The sequence below is a fragment of the Sardina pilchardus genome, chromosome 7 (assembly GCF_963854185.1).
Source record: "Sardina pilchardus chromosome 7, fSarPil1.1, whole genome shotgun sequence".
NCBI lineage: Eukaryota > Metazoa > Chordata > Actinopteri > Clupeiformes > Clupeidae > Sardina > Sardina pilchardus.
In genome coordinates this window covers 28058722-28085783 of record NC_085000.1, presented here as the reverse complement: position 1 = coordinate 28085783, position 27062 = coordinate 28058722, and the positions used below count along the sequence as shown (strand labels likewise).

At 44.3% G+C, this 27062-nt stretch overlaps 2 protein-coding genes across 2 annotated transcripts in view; one reads left to right on the top strand and one right to left on the bottom strand.

Moving 5' to 3' along the window:
- Positions 1-15564: 15564 nt before the first annotated feature.
- LOC134086918 (RING finger protein 223) lies at positions 15565-18571 on the top strand. Its single transcript, XM_062540109.1, has 2 exons — positions 15565-15891; positions 17639-18571. Exon 2 carries the CDS (start codon positions 17713-17715, stop codon positions 18478-18480), a length of 768 nt encoding a protein of 255 aa, XP_062396093.1. The 5' UTR covers positions 15565-15891; positions 17639-17712; the 3' UTR covers positions 18481-18571.
- Positions 18572-20301: 1730 nt separating this feature from the next.
- The window catches only part of ptpn11b (protein tyrosine phosphatase non-receptor type 11b), a 36041-nt gene continuing 29280 nt past the window's right edge, over positions 20302-27062 (bottom strand). The window contains exons 12-16 of the mRNA XM_062541634.1: positions 26941-27008; positions 26162-26313; positions 25068-25174; positions 24591-24715; positions 20302-24001 (exon numbers count right to left, since the gene is read on the bottom strand). Coding sequence (XP_062397618.1) covers positions 24631-24715; positions 25068-25174; positions 26162-26313; positions 26941-27008 — 412 coding nt within the window. The 3' untranslated portion in view covers positions 20302-24001; positions 24591-24630. The remainder of the gene's footprint in view (positions 24002-24590; positions 24716-25067; positions 25175-26161; positions 26314-26940; positions 27009-27062) is intronic.

Below are 27062 nucleotides of genomic sequence, written 5' to 3'. Positions count from 1 at the left end.
ACGGCGGGAGACTCCCACAGCATAACTGATGTGGTGGTGGTCTCACTGTAAGTCAATGAGGCTTTTCCAGATGCGATGTTTTATCTCTGTTGTGCGGCTGAATATGGTTTAATTTTGTACCGCTTGCATTGCAAACAACTCTGAGGGTGCACGAGGGGCTACATCCATGCGGCATGAGGAGTAAATCAGGGCTGACATTTTCACACGACGGCCAAGATGTCTGCACAATGGCAGCGGAGTGGGGAAGACAGGTATCAAATAGACAGATGAAAGGCGTCTGGCAGATTTAGGGCTTTTTGTCTCTCCGCGTTCAAAGGAGGCAGCTGCCGACAGAGCCAAGGCCCCGGACCATTCATCAGCGGGGTGAGAGGCAGACACTATCCTAAGGCACAGACACCCCCACACACATGCGCGCGCGCGCACACACACACACACACACACACGCAAGCGTGTGCACGCACACACACACACACACCAACACACACATACACACACACACACACACAGATGCATATATTGCACTCTCACATAGACATAAACAAACACGCGCGCACAGATGCAGACGATGAGACATAAACAAAGGCATACAGACACACAGGCCCGCGAGCCTGCCAGTGCACCCACCCACTTCAAAGGCACCAAGGTGTTGCATGGCACGCCCTCTTCAACACACACATAGTGATTAGGAGGATCAGAGATCTTCGGAGGTGCATCGTCGCTGATAGCTATTTACTGGAGGGCCACAGACAGCAGAACCACCACAGTTTTAAATAGACTTGATTATGCAACACTAACTAATGATGAAATTCTGCTGTGCGTTTGTTCATGGCATAGTTCAACCCACCCACGTTCATTACTGGTCATATAACGAAATGTTAGTCAATTATATACTATATACTGTAGCAGTATATTGATGAAATTGATATAACAAAACAAACTGACACTGGAGAGATGTCCATGTTAAAGCAACATCTGCTGAAGGTAGAGGTGCTGATAATTGGTTCTGATATGCCTTCATCAGTGTCCATCAGCGTACACTTTGTACTTTAAAGCATTTGGAAGCTCTTAAGCGGTGCGCTGGCAATCTGAGCGCAAGCCACTGTTGTGTTCACTTCAAATGGTTTGATATTGGCTAGAAAACAAATGTTTCCCTCCAAACTACAGAGCAAAATGCTTCAGCCAATGGCAACAGCCGCTCGTCTGCATTGTGTGATGGTGCCAAGAAATCCCAGGTCGTGTCAAAGGTCAGCAGGTGTGGAGGTGAGCTGAAAGGGGGGTGGGTATAGTGTCCTCACTCTTGGCCCAGCCCAACCCAGTCCAGGTGAATCAGGTGTGTGTGCTTCCCCCCAGCCCCCCTTTCACCTGGTTCCATTCAAATACGGCGCCAGATGTGAGTCATTATCCTGCCAGCTCCAATTCTTCTGTTAGAATTTGCATCAAAAGCAAATCAGCTGTGAGTAACTATCCTCCGTGTTTAAAGGGAAAGTTGTTGGATGTGCTTGTGTGTGTGTGTGTGTGTGTTCAAAAGGGAAAATAAATAAATATTTGAACGTTCTATTTGGCACCTGGAGTAATAGTTTTTTGAGATAATAGTTTTTGGGAGGCAATTGTGGGAAGCTTTAAGTCAATAAAACCAATTCAAGCACCCTATTTTGAAATATGGAGAGACATCAAAACAAACAAACAAACAAACAAAAACATATTCAACTTCTAAAATGCTTGTAATGAATACTTAAAAACAAGAAACTTACCTCAGAGAGAGTTTGTGAATTTAAAATATACGCTGGAGAGAGATTAAATTCAGTAATATATAAAGAAATGGGCTTGTGCAAACTGAGTATGAGCATGTATCAAGGGCAGGCATAAGACAATGCTAGAGGATGCAGTTTTGTTCTTTCATTTCCCTATTCAAATAGTTTTGCATGGCAGGAGTGAAGGGACATCAGGGCCAACACAAGGACACTATGGTGCCCTGCTTACCCTCCTGCTTCAAGGGAAACTTGCATGCAAAGTGGTGACTAGAATCCGTGGCTCCAGACATTGTCACACGTTGTAGTGCTGTGGGTGATATATGTGGCCTATGATATTATATTCCCCTCATTTGAGATGGGTAGGCTACAATGGCTGTTGGACCACATTAGCATACTGAGTGTACACTGTCAGAAAAAAGACTACGTCCCAATGTACTCGAAATTTGAATATGTTTGCATTTTCAATGCAGTCTTCCTGACATCTGCCCTCTGCTCCTCTGGCACATCTAAGCTCTGCTGAATGAGTGACACTCCCTCTGAGGAGACAATGGTGGTCTCCATCCACCCCTGTCTGGAGCCAAAGCCCCCGCCATGCCCCCTGTGTGATTAAGCCAAAGCCCCTTCATCCGAGGGCTCGTTCGGAAGGCCATCATTAAGGGAGCATGTTAACAAGCCCCATCTGCATCCACACAACAGGACAGATGGGCCTTACCGGGGACAGTCACTTAATGAGGCCGGCGCACAGGTGGGAAGGCGTCATACGTGCAATCAGGTGACTGTATGGAGAAATGTGGAGGGCTGTTCACAGTATAGAAATAAATCCCTTCAAGCAGGCGCTATAGAGACTAATTCTAGGTCCCCAAAATTACTGTTTGAAAAGGACACATTACTGAAAAAGGAATGCATTTGGTCCAGTGAAGGCATTGCAGAAAAGAGGATATAATCTCCCATTGTTCAAAATTGTCAGATGAGAAAGAAAAGAAGATGACTAGAACATGGAAAAGCAAAACTAGAGGAAGAGTTGATATCAACCAAACCAAAACTTCTGATATCATTAATCACTGACACAACCTGTAGTTATAATCACTATAATACAAAGCCACACTTAATATAATGTAAAGCAAGACATCTAGAAATATTTTCCGCTTCATCTTCCACTGGAAGTGGTAATCCCGTGAGTAACCTGTTGCTATGTGACAAGGTAACCATATCAATGAAGAAACAAATGCCGTTGGCTTGTACGTTTAGATAAGGTTCTGTTGAGAAGCCATCATGAGTCTGGAGGGGTGTGTGCCTGGGACACCAGCCACCACTGTTGAGCCTTCTGGAAGTGTTGTGGGCCAAATTCAACGAAACAACGATGTAGGAAGGTGCCTGCATGATAATCCCAGTGAAATGCACTTGAAAGTTGCTCTGTTGGTGATGTTTTTAGGCCCACAAAGGTTGCTTTGTTGGTGATTTTGTTTTTGATGGTAAATATTCTTAATTGTTGATTGACTGCTGCATGTGTGCATCTGAAATGAACTGGGATTGCTGTTTAACCCACTGGAATATGTGGCAAGGACCCACTGTTTGATTTACTGCAGCCATGCGTCTTTCAACCACTCAATCACCTCTTTCATCCATTTTTTTTCTTTCTTTTTCCTTCTTTATTCCTTCTTTCCTTTGGTACACTATTACTTTGCGGAGCATTGCTCAAGCAGAAAGGCGTGAACAGAACGTTCTTGAGCCGAGCACTTGACACAGGAGAGCGCCAACTCAGGACACATTGCATCAGTACGGCTTGCACCATGGCAACAGAGCCTCTCCCATCCTCTCAGGAACACAGTATGTGTGTGTGCTTGTATGTTTGTGTGTCTCTCTCTGTGTGTATGTGTGTGTGTGTGTGTGTGTGTGTGTGTGGGGGGGGGGGGGGTCTGTGTTTAGATCTCTGTGTAAGAGAGGGGGGAAAGTTAGACAAAGAAATAATAATAAATGGTTATCATCCACACAATATTTCCCACTATCTGTGTTTGCAATAACATCAAACTACCTGTCAGTCACCAGAATTGTGAAGAAGAAAACACTGTTGGGTATAGAGCACCATCACTGTGCACTGAAACATTTATATCAAGCGTGTTCTGGTTTGCCAGAAGTACTGCAGCCTAGGATTTCCAAGAATATGATGAACAGTGGCTATTGTCCTAGAAAAATGGTGCTCTACAAATGGATACTTACTTACGGACTTACTGATGAATCATTATAATAGGGTGATTTTAAGTTCTTCAAGAAATTGACATGCATGACTAAATCACATTCTCTTCTGGGAATATATGTAAAATAAACATAAAACTCATCTTGAAACACACCTGCATATGCGGCATCGATCATAACAGAAAGAGCATCTCAATTAAAATCACATTATTATCCCACATAGTATAACAGAGTCATTTGAGAAAGACAAGTTTACATGTGTTACAGCTGACCCAAACCAGAGTAGACTTAGTGTTGTTGTGGCACCAAAGACTGTGTGGCTAATTGCTGTGGCCATGGTTAATGGGGACCATTCACAGACCATTTAATCTTCAGCAAAGATAAGCTTCAACAGCTGACATTATGACAGCTCATGTATGTGCAAGCTAGAGACAACCTACTGAGATGCATTTAAATGAAGGTCCAATAAGAACTCCTTGATCAGGGAATCTGAAATGGTTTGTCTTCATGGACATCTACATATTCTTCAAAGATATAAGTAGAAAGTTTCAGACCTAGTCAACTCACAAAAATATAGTATAATGATATGCAGAGCTTACAGTAATGTTATCTATGTGCTTCAGTGACATTTGCCACCGAGTTGGAAATGAGATGTTGCTGTCTAGATGACAACTTAAATATTTACCTATTTCAGCATGTGTCAATCAATGAGGCATTCAACAACCTCGAAGTTTTCAAGAAGAGGAAGGACACAATGAACACAACCTCATGGCCCCAACATCAATATTGCATAATATTAACATCATTAATGACCTCAATGACCACTATCCTGTCCAACATTTAATAAAAAAATTAGAAATAAAATCCATCAGTGTGATAATCTGTGTTGCTTTGTGTAAAGTTACAGCAGCAAAACCACACGCTCAAACGGAGATCAGTGCCTTGGGCAGGTGGGTGGCTGCCTTGTTGCCTTGTTGCCTTCTGACCTCCCTCAGCATGACACAGGCTCCCCCCTCTGGTGCGGCTGATAACTGCAAAAGGTTACAAACCCACCGCAGCCCCGGATCAGCAGGGGAGCGAGTGCAGCAAAGCAGCCAGCACAGCCTGACACTGACTCCGTTAGCGCCACGCACCTCTCACAGCAAGCACACAGCCAGGGCTCATCTGGGGAAGTTAGCGAGCGTGCGATTATGGAGGTTAATACATGAGAGCTTGCCATGGGCAGCAGGCAGCCGTTGTAGTGTGAGGGGAGTTCACGCTGAAATTGACTGAAGTCTTCTTCACAACAGTAGAGGGTAGGATTTTAGAGAGAAAAAGCTTTTAAACTTAAGCTGATTGAAGTAGGCTATAAGGAAAAAGAGCCTCTTCAGCTACAGTAAATGCATGAATTTGGAGTAGGAGCAAATGGCCTGGAGCATGGTAATGGCTGCTGTACATTTCTTACACCAGCAGGGGGTGCAATGCTCCCATGTGGACCAAGAACGAAGTACAACCACTCCCATGACTGAAAAAAGTTGAGGACTACTGTAACTTTTGATGTCATCAGTAGCACAGCATCAGGAGACACTGTATCAGTAGACCTGTGCAACACTGTGTTATGGCAAACCAGTTTGATGTAACAAGTATTAGTGAGTATTTAACAAATGTTACATTCTGAAGTAGATCAGTTAAGCAAGTGCCTTAGATCTAACCCTAGATGAACACAGTGCAATACGAATGTTATGTTGTTATGCACATGATATTGGTCATAGCAACAATGCTCAAACTGTATCTAAAACAACAACAACAACAACAACACAAAAACAGGGCAAGCTAGTCACAGTCAAGTGTTTGAACGAGCTCCACAAATCATAGCCACACAGGGTGAGCTGTTATAAACGGACTCCAGCAAAATGAACACAACGTCCAGTAGGCTAATAGGGCCACAACAGATAATTTCCAGAAGTGCCGTTTGAGGTTATGTGCCATCAAAGTAATTTTGGACACATAGTTAAGGTAAAAAAAAAAAAAAACTGTCAAGGGTGCCTTTAAAAGCTTCTGAGAACTTTCCTGCTCTGCTGCCAGTGCATTTGAAATGTCAGCCAGAGCCTAGTGAAACAATTTAACTAATGTCAGTATGCAGCACGACTTGTTTCTGAAGTCAAAAGAAACTACCCAGAGGAAAATAACATTTTTTCTTAGAAGCTAGAGATTGTTTGACATGCAAGAGAAAACATTCTACGTAACAACAGTGGCTTTGCAATGTAGTTGCAGAGTTAGAGCTAATGGTGGAGAACCAGTTTACTCCTGAACAGGAGAGTGTGACATACGCACTGCTGGTCAGGAACATATAGAGACCAAGAGTGACATAGAACTAAATCACTGAACTGTTACACTGTCACTTGTTTGGTCACTGGATTTTTTTAAGCTATAGGGCCTACAGATTAAGACATTTCAATAACAGATGGTATCCCTGCGACTACTCAGTATGTCTTCAGATATTAATTTAGCATTTCACGTACTTCCGATGGAAACATGTAGACAAGTAGGCTACTGCAACTGTGAAAGGGTATCGCCATCAAGCCTTGGAAGTACAGAAAAATGAAAATGCACACAGCTCATGGACCAGACATTTGGACCTCAAAACTCGCACAATGACGGGGCAGCATCATTAACCTCCTGAAACTCTGTGTCTTTATCCTTTGCTAAAAGCTGCTAGGGGAACTCAAGGCTGTGGTTTCCTCTCCTCCACAGACACAATTAGTGCCTCAATCTCCTCAAAATGGAAGGCATGTATTTTTTTGTCTAGTGCTGTAACTTGACATTTAATGTTGGTTAATATTGAGCAGTCTCTACTGTTCTATAAGTCTCACGTACACACTTAGTGTAGATACTGAAAAGATAAAGATCACTGACTGTTACTTCTTAAGCATTTCTTAAGTTAAGATAAAATAGGAGGTCTGAGATAAGATAGGACACAGCCATGAGTTTTCAATTTGTTTCTGTAATAGGAAGATTAGTTTCACAGGAAAAAGTTAAGTTAAGATATCTTCCTGTAATGAGGCCCCAGTAATAAATTATTTGAAATAACTATTCATCACTTTGAACGTTTTGATGTATAACTTCCTTGTTGCCTATATTGCTCCAAGTATGAATACCTATCCAGTGAAACATTAACAAACCTTGGCACACAGCAGTCGTGAGACACTGTGAGCATTCAGAGGAATCTCCTTTATGAGGGTACCACATATCTGTAGCCGAGTGTTGAACATCAGAGTGGTACAGTATGGATGGATTGTCAGTGTTAGAAAGCTACTGTAAGTCTATCTGAGATCAAAGTCCAAAAGCTATGAACGTGACCACTTCCCATAATTGCCTTAAAGATTGCCGATTAACTGACCTAATTCTCCAAGCTGAAGACAAGTGTTTTGCGTTCATTAGAGACTATCATGATCCATATTGTATGCACATATTTTTCTTTTTTGTTTGCAAATCTCATTGGATTCTCTGGCCTTAAAGAACCTGTGCAGTGGTGCAGTGCAGGATTTTCTGTCTAAAACTAGGGAGCTTACTAGCTAACTGATTTGGCATGTGAATGGCGGACACAGACTAGAGGTATCTAGATAACTGAAGTAATATTAGTGGCAGTAGCCTACATTTGGCTACGGTATTTGAATTTGAATTTGCTCAGCGAGTCACTCATTCTGGCAATCAGTAATGATGCTCATTACCCATTGGAGCCGAGCTGCACCAATCACCAATCAGTGTGTCTGATATAGGCGCTGATATAGCCTACAGCACTGCTTCATCAAAGTCTGGAATGGAATCAGTCACAGTAGGCTACATGTAGGCTACAAAAGGCTCGTCAGGTAGCTCATTTAGTCCCGATGGAGTGTTAAAGGGATAATCCGGAGTGAAATGCACTTTAGATCAATTTTTCGGACTATTGGGAGTAGCCTACATACGTTGAGTTGACACCAAAATCATGTCATTCGGATGTATTTTGAGAAAGTTCGAGTTCACCGTTTTTAGCCAAAACTCGTTAGCCTGTAAGTGACCGGGGCAGGTCCTTTCGCCACTACAAAACGCTATTTTTATACCTCTTCTACTGTTCCAAACAACACTACACTTACGTGGTAGTGAGTAGAGGGTCCCTAAAGCCAAACCGAAGTATCCCCACGTCTTTATGTGGTCGGATAGAGAGTCCAGAATGAATTTAATCGAGTCAGTACCTTCCGGAAATGTCGCTGCGGCAGCTGCGCAACGCTTCAACAACACTTTACTAACATTTCCGGAAAGGTACTGACTCGATTAAATTCATTCTGGACTCTCTATCCGACCACATAAAGACGTGAGGATACTTCGGTTTGGCTTTAGGAACCATCTACTCACTACCACGTAAGTGTAGTGTTGTTTGGAACAGTAGAAGAGGTATAAAAATAGCGTTTTGTAGTGGCGAAAGGACCTGCCCCGGTCACTTCCAGGCTAACGAGTTTTGGCTAAAAACGGTGAACTCGAACTTTCTCAAAATACATCCGAATGACATGATTTTGGTGTCAACTCAACGTATGTACTCCCAATAGTCCGAAAAATTGATCTAAAGTGCATTTCACTCCGGATTATCCCTTTAACTGCATGTGTTGTAATGGCGTAAAATAAACTTGTAGCTTTAGCATTAGCAAACATCCTGATTCAGCCAATCATTTGGCTTGAAGCGACTTGCAAATCAACTAATGCAAGGAACAGACTCTGTCAAGATGGTCAGGTCACCATGTCAGATTAATAGATGAGACTGTGTTCTTGTCCTGGCTTTGTTGGGACACAACTATGCAATTTACAAACTGCAGGAAATGTGTTGCCACTTTGATTTGTGAAATCCAATCATGAATGGAAATGCTTTGCAAGCAAGCAACAGTTAGTAGGCCTACTGATAAAAGATTGCTAGTGTAACCGGGTAGACTTCTGCGTTGTGTTGATTTTTAGTAAATGACCCAAAGCGATCGCGGGATACCGTTGAAGTTTTATTCTGCACACATGCACAGCAAACATACAGCAAAATGTGAAAAGTGTACTATACAAATTCTTACATTTTGACGTGTATCTCACCACAGCAAGCTGACAGCTCGACATGACTTGCATGGTTGTGTAGGCCTGACTGCCCTGAAAATGGCAATATAAGAACCATGGTGGAGGTATACGTTGGGGCTGAGCAATTTACTGAAATATGTGGTGTGTGCCTTCCAGAAATAAATGGCAATTTTTATTTAGTGCTGAGATATTACTTTTTGACACTTTTTGCGCTCCATATTTGTGACACTAGCTGATCTGACCTGCCTTGTTTGCGTGGTAGCACACATGACGTGCACAGATGATGATTCTCTATAATATTTTTTACTGCATTGCAATGAACAAAGTAAAGGCAAAAAAGTGTTCATTTGTCAAACAAATTTGGATGCAGTATGAGTCTTGAATTGGATACCATATGGAGTTTGCTAGGATCTCAAAACCGTATTATGAACGTGACTTGCCATAGAGAAACACATGATAACGTTGAATTATGAACATAGGCTATTATGCCACACAAAAACATGGGGTAAGTGGAGCTAAATTAAGTTATTATTTTGCTGTCACTTCGTCTGTTGTATGGCCTAGAATGTTGTATTTGGTATCTGTGGATAGCTCTAGCTCTCCTCTTTCATCTGACATGCGTGCCATATCTTTCTGATGGAGGTTTCACGAGTAAATCAAACAAGAGTAATGGTAGCCGGAGCTATATGACATTATTATTTGTTTGTCACTTCTTCTGATTTTATAATACGATAGATATATTTGGTATCAATGGAAAGCTCTGCTTCTCCTCTTTCATTTGATATGTGTGTCGTGTCTGTGCGATGCGGGGTCCACGAGTAATTCAAGCGAGAGTTCTGGATGTGCGGGTGAACGCAGAGCAATATAGACTGTAAATACTTTGATTTAACTTCATGATTTTATTTTATTTTCATACTTGATCGCACAGACGCGTGTTTAGTCTCGTTGGAAAGCCCCGGTTCTGCTCTTTTGTGCAATATAAGTCTCATCTCGCTGTGACTAATAATCGCGGAGCAATGTAACAAAGAAGAATGTGTGCATTTTTTGACGCACTATGCGTCCGTCGGGCTCATTAAAGAAGAAGAAATCACACATTTAAAATTCTACCATATCAGATAATATTGGACCTTTACTTTGATATACATGTACTCAATTCCTCAGCACAGCTACTGGAGCCTTCTGTGTTAAAGAAGAAGAAATCACTTATTTAAAATTCTACCGTATCAAATAACATTGGCCCTTTATGATCAACTTAATTCCTCGAAACAAACAAGCACAACCAGAGTCTTTCTACCCTATTGCAATATTTTCAAATGCGTGCTTTGTGCTGTCCCTCGAGTTGGGCCATTTTCATTACTCATAGCCAGACCCTAAATCTGTCTAGATTTGAATTTGGATTTCCAGGCTAATATTTGCCACAGTATACTGCAAAAGCTAACAAACACATTAGGCCTATTTATTTAGCCCATTATTTTGTCTTGAAGCAACTAGCAAATCAACTAATGCAATGATGAACAGACTCTGTAAAAGATGGTCACCATGTCAGATTAATCTGTGCCATTGCCTGCGCTCTTGTCAGGACACTGGCATAGTTCTATGCAATTTACAAACTGCAGGAAATGTGTTGCCACTGGCAAATAGTTGTTACAATTGGGCTGCATTTCTGGAATCCGATCATAAATGGTGAAGTAGTCTAACGCTTTGCAAGCAAGCAACAGCAAATTTAGCCTACTGCTAATAGATTGCTAGCATGCTAACTGGTGACCTTTGGTGATAGTTGATGATAACTGGTGGAGGAGGCACCTACCCTCCTGTGTCATCCTCCCTGACATTTTTCTCTAGCCTCTAGAAAAGGTAAACTATTCTACTCTGAAATGTCCAAGCACCCCTGTCAAACACAAACCTGTCAAGTAGACTTCTTCGAAAGGTAAGATCATGACTTCTGTTTTGAATGTGAAAAAAGTATATTGCGACTTGATGAACATGGGAAATTGTGGGTCCCAAAGACAGTTGGATGATAAAAGAATGAAAAGCCAAAAATGGTTTCAGACACATTTGGTGCTTCTCATTGAGCGTTTATACATCCTCCCTTCCTTCTCGGGCCTCAATCCTCACTGATCTACATAAAGAATGATGATGGGGCGGCAACAATGGGATAGTCTTTCCAGTTTTGGTTATAGATCAACGGGAGCGCCCCTCGAGGATCGAGGAAAGATGTTGAGAGGCACCCGTTGTATCTGCGTATCCCCTGTCCAGTACATCGGTTATGAGTTTGTCTTTTAGATGGCCGGCCCTCCCTCGACTTAGTCAAGCATCGATCCCCTCATCATCAGAGGTGGGCACAAATACATCAAAAACTATTTTGTTACAAAATACAAATACTGGCGTAGAAAATGTAACAAAATAAAATACAAAATACGGATGTGAAAAATGTATTTAATTAAAATACAAGTAATTAGTAATTAGAAAATACAAAAATACCCCCACAATAATCATGGTATACCAACTTTAAAGAGACCCTATGCAACTTTTTCATAGTCATAAAATCGCTCAGAAATCGTTGTTTTGCTTGACTGACCAGTTTTATCGAACACAGTAATATTTCCTCCCGCCCCCAGTGTCCCTATCCGCTATTGCAACCTTGCAGTTTCTGCAGGAGACGATCGTTCCTTGTTTACATCTGGAAGTCTGAGACGTGTAAGGGACAAGAATAACCACGCTTGCAATTTATATATTTATATATAGCCTATATATGTATAAATATACACGCTAAAGCTGTCGGGGAAGCTCTGCAGAGAAATATGCAAGCATAAAACGAGCGAAAAAGAAAAAAGAAACCGAAACTAGAGATGAAATGAAATCCTGCATAGTTCCTCTTTAAAAATAAACTACAAGAAATACTAGTTTTTTATTGGCGGACAGAGGCCTAAATTCTTTACCTTGGGCTGAAGTAGCCTGGTCCTACCATACTCTCGTACATTCATAATGTACAGAGAGTCTGGACACTTTCCATTGCCAAGCATGAATTTCCTTGAATGCGGATACTCTCCCCAGAGCCTCTCAGATCTGCCATAACCAATCGATAAACGGTTGATCGTGAGGTGACATGCTCAAACTAGCGACCTCAACGTCATGTTCTCAGTACTCCCTCTGTTTGCTGATTGGACCTGCACATTTTTGTCTTGAGAAAACCTGTGAATATACTGCAGACCCAGACTACGTAGTGGAGTGAAATGAAAACTGAACAGAAGTACGTAGGAAGGCGGAGCCAGGCTACCCATGAAGTAGATCTAGTAAAAAAATTTAATCAGCATCCTACTGTATATCAATATACACGATGATTGAACTGACAACAAGCAGGCTTTTCAACAGTGGAATCAACTCTGACGAAGCAAACTACCCACCATCATTTTCCGTATTCAATGACAGTAGTACGACAGATTGAACAGGTTAGCCTTTTTAAATTGAAATGCATTTCCCTTTTTGTGCTATAAATGCATGCCTTTTGCCTTCATACATGACTGGCAACACGGGGGACAAATAAAGTGACATCCTGTAAGGTGTCTCAATATACAGAATTAATTAACTGGGAGATGAAAACTCGAGACTGTTTCGCATTGGGGAGGTTTTTGCCTCAGTCTCCTCCATTAATTCTGCAGATCAGGACACCTCGTTTGATACCTTACATAAATCCTCATGTCATGGGGTTCATGTCCCAAAGATTCTGACCTTTGGCTCCAAACCGGAACCTGGAACCGATTCCCAAGCCTAGACCCAGACTATGATAAGCATAGCATATTGTCATGGTTATACTAGGTAAGAGGCTATATTTAACTGTGTGATGAATTTTTGGCTAATTTGAGGGGGGAAATGATGAGATTTTTGTTAAGTATTTAAGTATTTTAAATACTCTAAATACAACCCCTCAAAGTATTTTGTTACAAAGTACATTTGATTTTTTCCAATCCTGCAAAATACAAATTACAAAATACACTAAAGTAATTAAATACGTATTTAAAATACATATAATTGAAATACTGCCCATGTCTGCTCATCATTCAGATTAGCCACAGAGGCAGCAGGCAGCACATGTGACGAGAGCACTGTTCTGCGAAACCCCAGATGAGCGACTGAAACCCCTGAGGTTATTCCAAGAAATGATGTAGAGTGGAGCCAATGGCCTGTGAGGCCCATTTGAGCTCAGGTGAAATGAAGATAATTACACTGTACTCTCTCAACATCAAAGTTTGAGATGAACATGAATGAACATGAATAAGTAATGATTCCTGGTAGGTGGCCTATGATGCTGCCAAAAAAAAGATTTATATCATGTGTGCATGACCTTGTATCTAAACCATTGACGTCTTTAGGTATAAAAAGCCTTATTGTGTATGTGTGGCTCATGAGTAAACATATGGAAAATTAAAGTAAATCTCTCCCATCGATAGCAACAGTTAGTGCACACTGTGAGTGCATTCGAGGAAAAAGGCATTCTTTAGCAGGGAGACAAGCATCTATGGCTGTCGGCATTACCCAGAATGCTAGCTTGTGGTTGGTCTCTCTGGCCTAAAGGCAGACCTCACATGTGTTGATCTCAGCTCAGCACAGGGCCCATAAAGTCGGCCTGCAAAGAGCCGATAAAAAACCTCTATTGTTTTTCCACTAGCTGTTGGGTTATCACTCCCTACACACACACACACACACACACACGTGCACATCCTGTCTGCTGTGGACGGTGACCAATGGAAACTGTTGCTGCCGTCGGCCAACCCTTTTGTTCTCGCTCAGGCCTCCCCGCTCCCTGCTCATCAATCCACAGCGTTGCCACACCGACCCAAACGCTGGTCTATTTACAGGCTGCAGACCGCCGCCAAAAATGGGAGAAGTGAGAAGGAAGTTCTGCCGTTGCTCACACTTCCTCCTGTTGTGACAGCGTCCATCCCCATGAAGCTGCCAGCGAAGTCCCAATGACAGACTTTGCCCAGATAATAGGCCTAGTGTTTGTGTTTGGGTGTGAGTCGCAGTACCATGTAATGCGTTCAGAGAGGTTTTTTTCCGTGTGATAAGCCTGTTGCTAATTGCTCTCTGGTACCATAAAATGATGCCGTTGGTGAACAATTTCATTAGGAGTGCTATATGGGCACTCTTCCTTCTGGGAATGTTGGTCATTGAGTCACTGGTCATTAAACAACGGCACTCATTTGAATGATTAAGCCAGAGAGGGTTGAAGCGGAGCAGGAATCAATGATCTTTGAATACACCCTTTGATCACTATGGCAATGTGATATTAGCTCTTAGAAGATTTCCGGAATGAATACAACTGTATGTGACAATTCTGTGGTTTTACTGGTCCATTATTACACTTTACATTAGGCTACATGTAAATGTAGTCATTTAACTGACATTTAGATATCCAAAGCAGGGGAACAATCAATTTACAATGCGAGAAGAGGAAGACAATAAATACAAGAAATACTACTCACATGGAATGGAATAACAGTTAAGTTTAGGGAGGATCGAGGGATGGTCACAATAGAGATGAAGGAAGGTAATTGCTAGATTAAACATGTCCAGTTGTTAGTGTTAGAAGAGGAGACACTCGTAGTTGGGTCTTCATTTAAGGCGAAAAGACTTGGAAGTAAGACTGTCTGTGATTTATGCATGTGTGTGTGTGTGTGTGTGTGTGTGTCAGCTTGGCCTACTCAATCTAGACACCAGGCAACAGGACATGTCAGTTTACTGCTAAAAGTATCATTGGTCTTATTAATGATGATTCAGTCACAGTCATTTCATCATGATGAGCATGAAGATATCTTCCCTCAAGATCAGTTTGCATTTGTACAGACGCGACAAATGTGTCAGTCAGAGGCAGACACACACACATACACACCCTCAGTAAACAACTCTGGTGATTATAGTGTGTGAGACACAGAGTTGGGCTCTGTCTGCCTCCCTGTTGTGGTGTCCTAATCCATGCTGTATCATTTGGATCATATCACACACACACACACACACACACACACACACACACACACACACACACACACACAGCACACTGACTAGGGGAGTCACAGTGAGCTCCTGGGCTTGGAGGCCATGCAGTGAAACCCTGCCCGTCTGTCAGCATAGCACTAAAAATAGTTGTCTGTCTCCTAACCGTGTAGTGCACAAACAGACAAACAATAGACTGATTCTAAATTAGGGGAACACGCTGTAGTACATGTGTGTGGGATATCAAATCCCATACACAAATAAGAGACCAACTGAGAGAGAGGGATGTGGGAATACATGACTAGACATAGATAGATAGAAATGTAGATAGAGAGAAAGAGAGGCAAAGAAAGTAGCAGAAATCTTATCCTTCAAAATAGTCCCTTTCTTCAGCAGGAGTCTGACCCCCCCCCCCCCCTCCTCCTCTCTCTCTGCTCCCTCCCTCGCTCCGTCAAGGCCACGTTATTGTTTCGCTCCCTATCAGGCTGATTTACATACAGAGCGCTGAAAAGGGAGTGGAGAGAGAGGCAGGCAGGTGAGACTGGACAGTCCACAACGGGAGAGCAACGAGTGCACTTCACTTCACTCTGCAGTCGCGCTGTCAGTAGAGTTAGAGGTAGAGCAACCAAAAGGCACCGTTAAAAGGGAGAGAGAGAGAGAGGAAAAAAAACAACAACCCACTCAACCTTCTCGTGGCCTTTACTTGGCGGCCACTTCCATGTAAACACCAGACCGTGTTCAACTGGTTCCTCTTCTCTGGCGTTGGCCCTCAGGCAAGGGGGGCTCTCACTCCACTGCAAGACATGCCTTCACAGCCATAGAGGAGAGCAGACCGAGGAGTGACCTGCGGAAGAAGGGCGAAGAACGACGAGCAAGTCAGAACAACAAGGTAAGAGGAATGGAGTCACATGCTTGTCCTGTTTTAGTGCTTAACCTACTGATGAATGCCTTTGCCTTCTTTTTCAAAATGCTTTCCATGTCTTTTATCCACCCTAGCCAGACACAACTTTTTAAAAAGAACCATGGAGAATATGGTTGAACATATATCATGATAAATCAAGTACACCATATTGGGAGTATATATACAGGAAGTATTTATTCATGCACTGCTTTGTGTAAATGTTTACTCTGACAACAGCTACAGGTAAAACGGACATTTCCAGTGGTCTCCACATGGTGTGTAAATGCAAATATAGGCCAGGTCTACAAAGCCAGAAGAAACTAGGTCAATGGAGTGGTCGCTTCCTATTACTGACGGACTTAGAAGCTGATAGCAGAAGTGACCAACAAAATATATATCCCAGATAACACCCCTGTCATAAAAAGTTCAAACTCTGCCTCACAGAAGAAACGCTGTGGTCTGTCGTTGTGTGCATTAGGAGAGAGAGAGAGAGAGTGAGAGAGAAAGAGAGGTAAAGTGGGACACTCTGGGTGTGGAGACACTCTCCTCCTCTTTAACCTCATTTCCCCCCAAAACACAGCGGAGGGAGACGCAGAGACAGACGGCGAGGTCAGTTAGTAACCGCGCAGGACCAGGGAGCTGGCTGGCCTGGCCTGGCCTTGCGTGTGCTGCGCTGCTCTGTGCACCGACTGGGGCCTTCGTGTAGGGCTCTGTCCAGGTGGCCAGCCACCGGGGTCTGGGGGGGGGGGGGGGGGGGTTGGTGGTGGTAGAGGGGGGGTCACATGCTCCAGGTCTCTGACAGTGTGCTGAGAGAGTGACTGCTTGGGCACCATGCTATTCCCCAGGAATGCCAAGGGCAGACTAATAGGAGGGTCGGGGCTAGTTAGAGAGAGACAGAGAAAGAGAGAGAGAGAGAGAGAGAGAGAGAGAGAGAGAAAGAAAGAGAGAGAGAGAGGGAGGGAGGGAGAACAAACAAGCACATTGTGCAGAGGTAGGGGGTTTAAAGACAGGCAGGTCAGGCCTCAGGGATGGTGAGAGAGGAGCACCTGCTCCAAACATCCACCTACCTACCCACTGCAGGCTTCAACTGACATAAACACACACACCCACACCCACACACACACACACACACACACATACACACACACCTTAAGCAAACACAATGCACACACACACACACACACACACAAAAGCACAGACACACACTCAGACATGGGTGGGGGATGGGGTTGGCAAGAGTAGCCTTCAGTCAATATCCATCAGTGTAGAATATTTGATGTAGATATACAGATATACAGTATCTAGCTCCACAAAGGATGCACGCTGCATCCCGAGAAGGCCGTAGCCGTGGTGACAGAGCATCCTGAAGGGCAGTGGTGCTGACGCAGGCACAGGCCAGGCTAACAAAGCGCCCTATGTCCCCCTTCCTCCGCTCCTGATGGAATCCCTAGATTAGAGAACCAGAACACTGTACACACTGCCCGCTCGCTCGCTCAAGGTGACTGACCACATAACTAGAGCACAGTCCCCGCCAGGACTGAAGGGGGGAAGTATTATGGGATGAGAATCACGGAGCAAGATCATTCGGGTTCAGAGGAAGGAGAACTCCTGAAAGTTTTATGAATGTGTAGATACAAACAGCATTACGAAGCATTATCAGATGATGTACAAGTTGACTGCCAAACTGTTGGCAAGCGAAGCGGAAAACTTATGTGGCTTTTATTTTTCTCTCCAGTGATCCAGTGATTTTAGACGAAGCTACGAAGGAAGGAGCGAAGGAGGAGTGTTTTTCCCGACCCCGGCCCAAAGATGGACTACATCCCCAAGGTGTGGCACTCGCAGGTGGTGCCCCTGGAGCACGAGCTGGAGTGGGGGTCCGGCGCGGGCCAGCCCGAGTGCTCCATCTGCTACAACACGTACGACAACGTCTTCAAGACGCCCAAGCAGCTGGCCTGCACGCACACCTTCTGCCTGGAGTGCCTGTCGCGCCTCATGGCCGCCACCTCGGAGTCCGGAGACCAGGACGACGGGCGCATCTCCTGCCCCTTCTGCCGCCACCTGACGCCCGTCCCGGAGCGCGGCCCGCCGGCGCTGACCACCAGCATGGAGGTGCTCAGCAAGCTGCCCAGCCACCAGCAGCGCGCCGAGGCCGTGTGGCTGGAGGACGGGCGCCTGTGCTACAAGCGCCCGCTGGACTCGTCCGCGTCCCTGCCACCGACGACCGACCCGGCCTCGGGCTATTGCATCTGCATCGACATCGGCGCGGCGGGCAGCAAGGAGCAGGCGCCCGGGGCGGCGGTCCAGACGCAGACGCGGACGCGGCGCGGGGGCCTGCTGGAGCGCATGACGGACTGGAAGCGGCTGCTGCTCTTCGTGGTGCTCATGGTGCTGCTGGTGGTCATCGTGCTCTGGCCGCTGCAGTGCATCGTCACCACCGGCTCCCTGCGCTGCCAGATGCGCTCCGCCGGACACGTCACCGCCACCACCACCACCACCACCACCACCACCACGCCCTCCTTCACCCTCTCCACCACCTCCAGCGCCTCCACCGGCTCCATCTTCTTCTTCGACAAGTAAGGCTATGTCATGGACAAAGGTGCAGTTGCCAACGCAATCACATACACACAGACACACACACACACACACACACACAGCTCACAAACACACACTATGAAACACATTTCAGAACTCTCTATCAAACATTATTACTTGCACATATGCAAATGGATAGCAATCCACCAGTCCTAAAGTATATGCCCAAAGAATGCATGCTAAATACGCACTCTTCCACATCTGGAGAAAGCACTACAGACTACAGGATGATCCCAGTACTACACAAGGAGTGTGTGTGTGTGTGTCAGTTTACACTCCCAACCTGCCCTGCAGGCTCAAGGTAGGCTTTTTGGGAGCTCAGAGGAAAGAGGAGAACACAGAACAGTGCATCAGACAAAAGCCTTGCCTCAGGAACTCTCCACACGGAGTCTTTCACTGAGCACCGAGCCAAACATGCACAAAGGAACCGAAGTTCCGTTTACTGTGAAACTACTGGACTGAATATGACTACTTTTTTTTTTACCAACACTACAGACGTAGTTAACATTTAACACAAACTGTACAAACTGGTGTTGAAAACTGATCATGGATACAGAGGGGAATTGTGTGTATAATTAAATTAGAAAGGGAAATGGAATGTTATGGTACTGTCAATGTGCTGCAGTCACTAAGACCTTGCGATGGAATATTCCACCTCTGTAGAGTAAGAAATGATAATTGTGGTTGGATTGCACAGGGTTGACAGCTGAAAGATTGTGTTATCGTTTTTCCCGAAGGTTGACCTTTTCTTATCAAGGCATACATTCTGAAAATGAGAGATTTAATCACATGAAAACAACTTTTCATGATAAGTTTCCAAACTTAGCCACATGTCTGTCTGTCACATGTCTGTCAGAGAAAAGCACACTAATGTGCATGCCTATCAGAGTTTATTTAGCCTACACTGTGGTTTTAAAACTAATGACTCCAACAAGCCTTGACATACAGTATGTTTTTGTATCATTGTATATATTGTTTGTATATTGTATATTTTGTTGATTGTATATTGAAGACACATTTTGTTTACAAAAGAATAAATTAATGAAAAATGGCATGTGTGGGTGTTGTTCACTTGTGCATCACTGCTGTTGTTGTAACTGAAGGGTGAAATATTAAATGCTTGCTCCATAAACTGGATTTACAACGGATAGCAGGGAGTGCCAGAGTTGTTGGGAAAACACACTTCATCCACCTGTTTAATTACTTCCTCCACAAGGAGAACTACCAAAACCTGTACTGGAATACAACGGCAATGCGTACATCCACTCACCGCCCCCTCTCCACACAAATACACAGACACACATTCACAATGGTGTTGAAACCCTATCTTTAACGGTTAGAGCTTTGTGTGTATTGGCACACCCATGTAATTTGATATCCAGGCGCTTGTCTTTCTGGTTGGGGAGGCGAGGGAGAGTGTGTGGGGAAGGGGTTGTCGAGTTTGCCCGTTGGCTTGAGAGCAGGTCACATATTTAACCACATGTCCGTGTTTGTGTGTGTGTGTGTGTGTGTGTGTGTGTGTGTGTGTGTGTGTATACACGTGTGGGTTGGGTTGTTGCTGGTGGCTGGTTACTCGGTATTCACAGGGGTGTGCAGAGTCTCCTCTGGCATCAGGACGAAGGTTAATTCGGAGAAAATGTTGTTTCATTGTGTGATGCAATTACAGGGAAAACAGAGTCTTCCTTATTTAATCTGAGAAAGACGTCATTATATTGAGTGCTTCTCCCCCGTGTTGCACCCAAGGCGTGACCTGGGCTATGCTTGTTAAACCCCCCACAGGAAACAAAAAAAGGTGTGTGCTGTGTGTTCTTGTATTTCATGATATTTTTTTATTGACTATTCAATGCTGAACTCTTTGTCAATGAAGACAATAATTTGCATCACTGTGTTAACCAGGACAGAAGGCGTTTTAGGTTGATGCAGTGCAAACAGGAGGGAACAGTCTTCATCCAACACAAGGACAGTCAGCACAGCACATTTCAGATCAGGCATATTGCAACAAACAAACAAACAAACAAACAAACCAAACAAGGATAAAAAAAACATAACATATTCAAGTAAATTAAAAGAGAAAAAGTAGAAATTAAATTTGATAAAATTTAAGCTTAGTTTAGTTTATTTTGCCCAATAATAATAATAATAATAATAATAATAGTAATAATAATAATACCTCATAATAATAATAATAATAATAACAATAATTTGATCATCATAAAATCATATCATACAAAAATATCAGTGGGGGACAAGTCTTTTTTAAACACTTACAAAAAACCTCTAAAGAAAATAAAAGGACAATACTGATGTACACCGAAGAGACTGACATGGTTCACCTGTCACCACAGGGAGGGACATTCCTCACCTCACATCCACATCACACAGCTTTTACCTTGCAGCAGTTCAAAAAAACATTTCAAGTATCAAAGTCTAACTCAAATTCATGTTTATATATACGGTTCACTACATCATAAAATTGGATTCCTACCCATGTTCACACAGGCAAGGTGAAAATTTGTCAAACAAAACAGGTTTCAATTACAAACAGCCTTTCAAGCACTAAACAATAAGATCAAATAAATACACGTTTGTTGAGTTTAGTGGTGTGCAAGAGGGGACACATGGTGGCTAAGTTGATGGACCATCTAATGAAACTATTTTCACAATTGGGCAGCCATTATTAATAGACATATCCAGTGTAAAGGTTTTCAAGCGTCTGGGGTTTAAGCTTCCTTGTGTCCAAATTACGATGGATACAAACAATTCAAATGTGTGCATGTGCGCATCAGGTGAGGTGCCAAGCAACCTGTCCAGGCCTGTACATGTCCTCCAATAAAACAGACTGAATGGACAAACAATCCAAAAAGCATGCACGCACGCACGCACGCACGCACGCACGCACGCACTCACGCACACACACACAAACATACACACCTCTGATGCAGTCCGAGTGATCACTGATTTATGTCATACGCTGGAACAGAAAGGCCGGTTCGAGTGTGGAGCGCGTATTAAACTGAGCCGTCTATTTAAAGCCCGCAGAGCACAGCGACCCTACAGTACGTCACCAGGCCTCAATCACCGGTGGATGGCGGGACAAACAATCACACTGCACCCCCCACCACCACCACCACCACCACCACCACCACCACCACCACCACGCTTTGCGACGTCAGCAATGATGCCAAGTCAGCCCTAGCATCAGCATGTCTGGATTACGGCCATCTTGCAAATTACTTCCCCCCCACCCCCTAGACAAATCTATTCTTTAATCTTGAGCTGCGGCCATCTGGCCCGCTGATGTTTCACTAAAGACTTGGGCGAACGCTACCCGACACCACAATGCGCATATCTTGGGCCTGGGTGGCTGGCTAGTGACATTATGGCTTCTCGTTTAGACACACATGCAACCCTTAACCTACGGAACGGAACGTGAGGCTGTGTTCATGAATAGCTTCATGTAGCTTACTGTACATCACCCGTATAGGTGTCCATCAAACATGTTTTTTTTTTCTTTTTTAGGATAAAGGGTATTTAGGTTCAACAAATGGGACAAATACCCCCATCTTCAAAAAGTACACATACTTTAGCATTTTTTACACTGTATAACCCTGCATATGTGCTATATGTCATACTGTACAATCACGCAATCACATTCACAAATAAAACCACAAAAATTAAAAATAAATCTTTAAAAGGAATCATCAGATGTGAAATACAAAAAAAAAAAAGAGACACAGAAACTGCTCCGTGACGGATCTAGCTCTGAAGGCTGGGCTGCAGAGGCTCAGGCAGGTGGGGGTCTGTGCAGCGGCGGAAGGCGGGTGGGAGTCCAGAGACCCCCCAGCCGGACGGCAGGCCATCAGGGCCAAAAAGCGACTGCAGCCCCCAGCAGGGTGGGGTGGCGAGGGGGGTGATGGGGATGTGGGGGGTGTGAGAGGGGTGACAGGAAGCTAACATTACACAGGCAGCCTAAGGCGCAGAGTCACACACAGAGAAAAAGAAACAGAGAGAGAGAGAGAGTCAGCAGCTCTTCCAGCAGCTCCACACACACACAAAAAAAACAATAAAACGAAAAGAAGACAAAAGAAAAAGAACCAAAAAACATGAAACAGAAGGAGCTTCAAGAAGTGCGTGCGAGGGTGCAAATTGGCACATTAAAAAAAAGGGAAAAAAAAGAAAAAAAAGAAAAAGAAAAAAGATGTCCTGATGTGTCACAACGGTTCATGAGCAAACAGAGGTCCTTTGCATGGCCTTCCAGTGTCCTTCAGTTCTCTTGTCCTCTCCGGACCTCCGACTCCCTCCTCCTTCTGGAGTCCGCGACCACTTTTGTAATCATGTGAGGCCGATTACACCACGGCTAAATCAACATGGCAGATTAAATACATACACTGACGTCCTTTTCCATATAAGGGGATATCGCTGAGGGCTGGAAAAGGTGTTGCATAATTTTGTGTGTGTGTGTGTATGTGTATGTGTATATGTGTATGTGTTTGTGTGTACGCACTTGTCCTTGTGTGCAAATGCTGTGTACTGCAGCAAATTGCTACACTGCGCGTCGTTCGTCACTCAGCAAAGCACTAATGACTACGGCCAGTGAGACTCTGTTGAGCATATTAAAGGTCTTTGGTTACAGTAGATGACATCCAGTGCACAGAGTAGCCCCAGGCAGGGAGAGAGAGAGAGAGACAGAGAGAGAGGGGGAGAGAGAGACAGAAAGAGAGAGAAGTAGAGGAGAGAGCTAGAGACAGACAGACCAAAAGAGAGAGAGAGGGAGAAAAAAAACACAAAACCCCTCCAGGTTACACCCTCAAACATGCTCTATGCGTCCACAACAAAAACACAATGAAAAAGAAATAACAACAACAACAACAAACTGTGCTGTGTTGAGGAAACAGTGACCCCTTCAAAGTGTGGATGAGGTGAAGCTTCTGTCTGACCTTGCGACCTTGTGGCCAACTTGAAGGGGGGGGGGGGGGGCTTTATGCCAAGAGTGCATGTCTTTGCCCCATGGCGGAGTAACAGGTCCAGTAGGAGGGGAAGTGGGGGGTCGGTGTTGGGTGGGGTATACAGACTCGGCTGTAGCTCGAGGCACTTAAGTTTGCAAGAGTGAAGCCTCACGGTGCTGTACAGTCATATGGAGAGTCCGACAAAAAGAGAGAGTGAAAGAGAGAAAGAGAGAGGGAGGAAGGGAGGGACAGAGAGAGAGAGAGAGGGAGGGAAAGAGAGAGAATTGATTGTGATTGAGGCGTGGGGGTTCTGGTGGTTCTTGGTGGTTCTGTGCCCTCCTCCGTGTTGAGGGTGGAGGTGGTGGGTCACAGCCGAGCTGAAACAGTCACCGCCGTCCTCCAGCTTCCGCGCTGACTCCAGCCCACGGTCGGAGAGAGTGAGAGAGAGAAAGAGAGGAAGAAAGAGAGGGATGGAGGGAGGAAGGAGGGGAGGGCTCCTGCCCCGCCCTGCTCCAGACGCACACAAGGTCAGGCGCTGAGAAGCTGTACCTCTGCTGCGACTGCAAAGACACACACACACACACACACACACACACACACACACACACACACACACACACACACAAATAAAATATCAACACGAATGCTGACATCCAACGGCACAGGTTTGGCAACCTGTAATTCTTGGCAACTGAAATAAAAAAAATCTTGCTATCTTAAGAACCATCAGAGCATTAGATATTTATTCTGAATAAATTCTCAGTCAGTGGAGGAGACTGAACTTTCTGTCACCAACAGACAGGACAGTGACTGCTTTATAAAGAGATACTAACACATCTACTGAGAAGTCATACATTTTTAACAGCCACATTGCAACAAATCTCTGAAACACGTCACCACTTTGAAGCTGTTTTAACATGAAAAGACAGTGAAAGACGACAGTAACAGAATCCCCTTGAATATCCCCACTACACACACACACACACACACACACACACACACACACTCACTCACACACTTTCTCTGTCCCTTTTGTTTCTCCACTCTTCCACACCCTGATACCTGGCTGTGCATACAGGCCTGAGGAACACAGTGCTCATTGTACGCGTGTGTGAGAAAGTGTGTGTGTGAGAGGGAGAGGGTACTCACAGAGAGAGAGAAAGAGAAGAGAGACTGCACCCTGGAGGACCTATCTCCTGGTGTTACTGCTCCCACAGCTCTTTGGGCTTTTGATGTTCAGGTTCTCGTACACACTGGACGAGTCATCGTTCATCCTGTATGGAGAGAGAGAGAAAGGGGGGGGGGGGGCAAGAACAGCTCATCAGGGGGAGATCATCACAGACAGCTGGATGTGGGCCAGAGTTAGGCCGGATCAGTGCCAGATCCCCTCCAGGGCCAGAGGCACTGAAGGAGGTGAATGGTTTGAGTGGGTGGAGGGAGGACACTTAAGGCTCATTAGGCTTCTTTATGCTCCCCAAAAGGAACAGAAACACTTGAGGAAATACAGATGCTTACAGCTCAAACTCCTCAGTTAAGCATGCGCTGAGTGTGTGTGTGTGTGTGTGTGTGAGAGTCTGTTTTTGTGTGTGTGTGTGTGTGTGTGTGTATGTGTGTGTGTACACTTACACAGAGGAGGAGCGTGAGGAGGTCATACTCATGTTGGGCTTTACTCTGGCGTTGGTCATGGGAGGATACTTGATATTAGAGTACTCCCTCTCCTTCGTCTTGTTCCTCTGCAAAAACATCCATTAGACGTCAATAAGACAGCAAGGCCAGATAATGACCCACACATTTGTGTCCATAACAATACTGATTTAAAAGAATGACAGATAACATGTTTGTGTTCACTGATGCATACACAACATTACACACTTTAAACATAGCTAAGAGACTAAAACAAAACACACTTAAAAAGTGATTTAAACTTCATTAAAGTAGTTTATATCACACTGACACCTGTAGCAAATTGATGGATTAATACTAGTTGAGTACATGGTACTGCAAAATCAAAAATATGAACGCCTGCAATGCCAAGTGCACTCATGGACTCATTAATTACATCCCTGACTGGCTGGATTTATGACTACAGGGCTGGTTTTCACTCAGCAGGAGGATCATTTTTACAGCTCATGATCAGCAGGTTGCATTACCTGTAATTGTACTCCTAATGAATGTATGATTCATTGTGTGAATCTATAAGTGTGTGTGTATGCGTGTGGGCGGGTGGGTGGAATCGAAATGACTGTACAGAATTCTGCTGTAGGCTACAGCATTGCTTTATGCAAGTCTGTGACGGCAGCTATTCCATATATAAACTTCTTCCAGATCAGAGCCCCTGGTATACCCACTCTTAAAACAAATGTGTTGAAAACAACACAACATGTGTCCATTTAGGGACAACACAGTTTGTGTTGTTTCCATTATATTGCTTTTGTTATTTGTTACGCAATATGTGTTGAAAACAACACAACTTGCATTGTTTTTTTTAACACATCTCTGTGTCCAGATAGTGACAACACACAGTTAGTGTTGTTTCCAACACAGTCGCTTTACAGTAAGAGTGTAAATGGCCCAAGCTGTACATATTACAGTTTTTTCTGATTGGTTAAGCACTTTTTTGTAACTATTGGCTATTTTTGCAAAACTCTACACACAAATAGTAAAACCTTTCACCAAATTATCAAAACATTGTACTGTAGGTGGTGCTGGACGAGCTGTACCTGCTCCTCCTCCAGCCTCTTCTGGGCGGTGTCGATGTACTGCTGCACGGCCATGTAGATGAACTTGTACTGGGCCTCCGTCTGCACCATGCCCGACCGCTGCTGCCGCACCTGCTGGATGGTCTTGGGGATGTCGATGTCGCAGTCCAGCCCTGGAGCGCAACGGAAAACAGAAAAAGAAAATAGAGCTCGCTTAGTTCAACCTGGAGAAAAAAAAAAAAAAACCTGGAACCTGACCTGGAAATGGCAACTCAATTGATTTACACAGAAACAAATTGGCACTTTAAACTACTCCTAGATTATAAAAGACTCACTGTTTGAAAATGAAGTATGAAAGTCGGGACATTCACACAATGTTACAGCCCAGAAGCATCCTGAATTACGTTAATCTCTCTCTGACACGCATACACACACACACACACACACACACACACACACACACACACACACACACACACACACACACACACACGCACACACACGCTGCTGTGACTCTACACAGCATGTGGCAGTGAAGGAACATTGCCGTCAGTGATCCTCAATGCCTAATCACTGACAAATGATCTATTTATGCAGATCTGATGGGGGATGTAATGCGGTAATTGTCCGGCGCACGCCACCAGAACCACTGTAATCAAACTCCCGCTGAGGGACATGACAGAGAGAGGCAGAGTGATGGAACAGCGCTCTCAAGACGAGGCACTGGAGGCAGCGCGCAGCACATAGCACGCCTCTACATGAATGCAAATGCGACACAAAATGGCTGACGTGCTATATACCTTGTCTGTTGATGATGTCAATGAGAATGTCGATCACAATGATGGTTCCTGTTCTTCCAATCCCTGCACTGGGGGAACAGCCAAGATAGTAGGGCCAAACAAAGAAACATTTGGATTAAAGG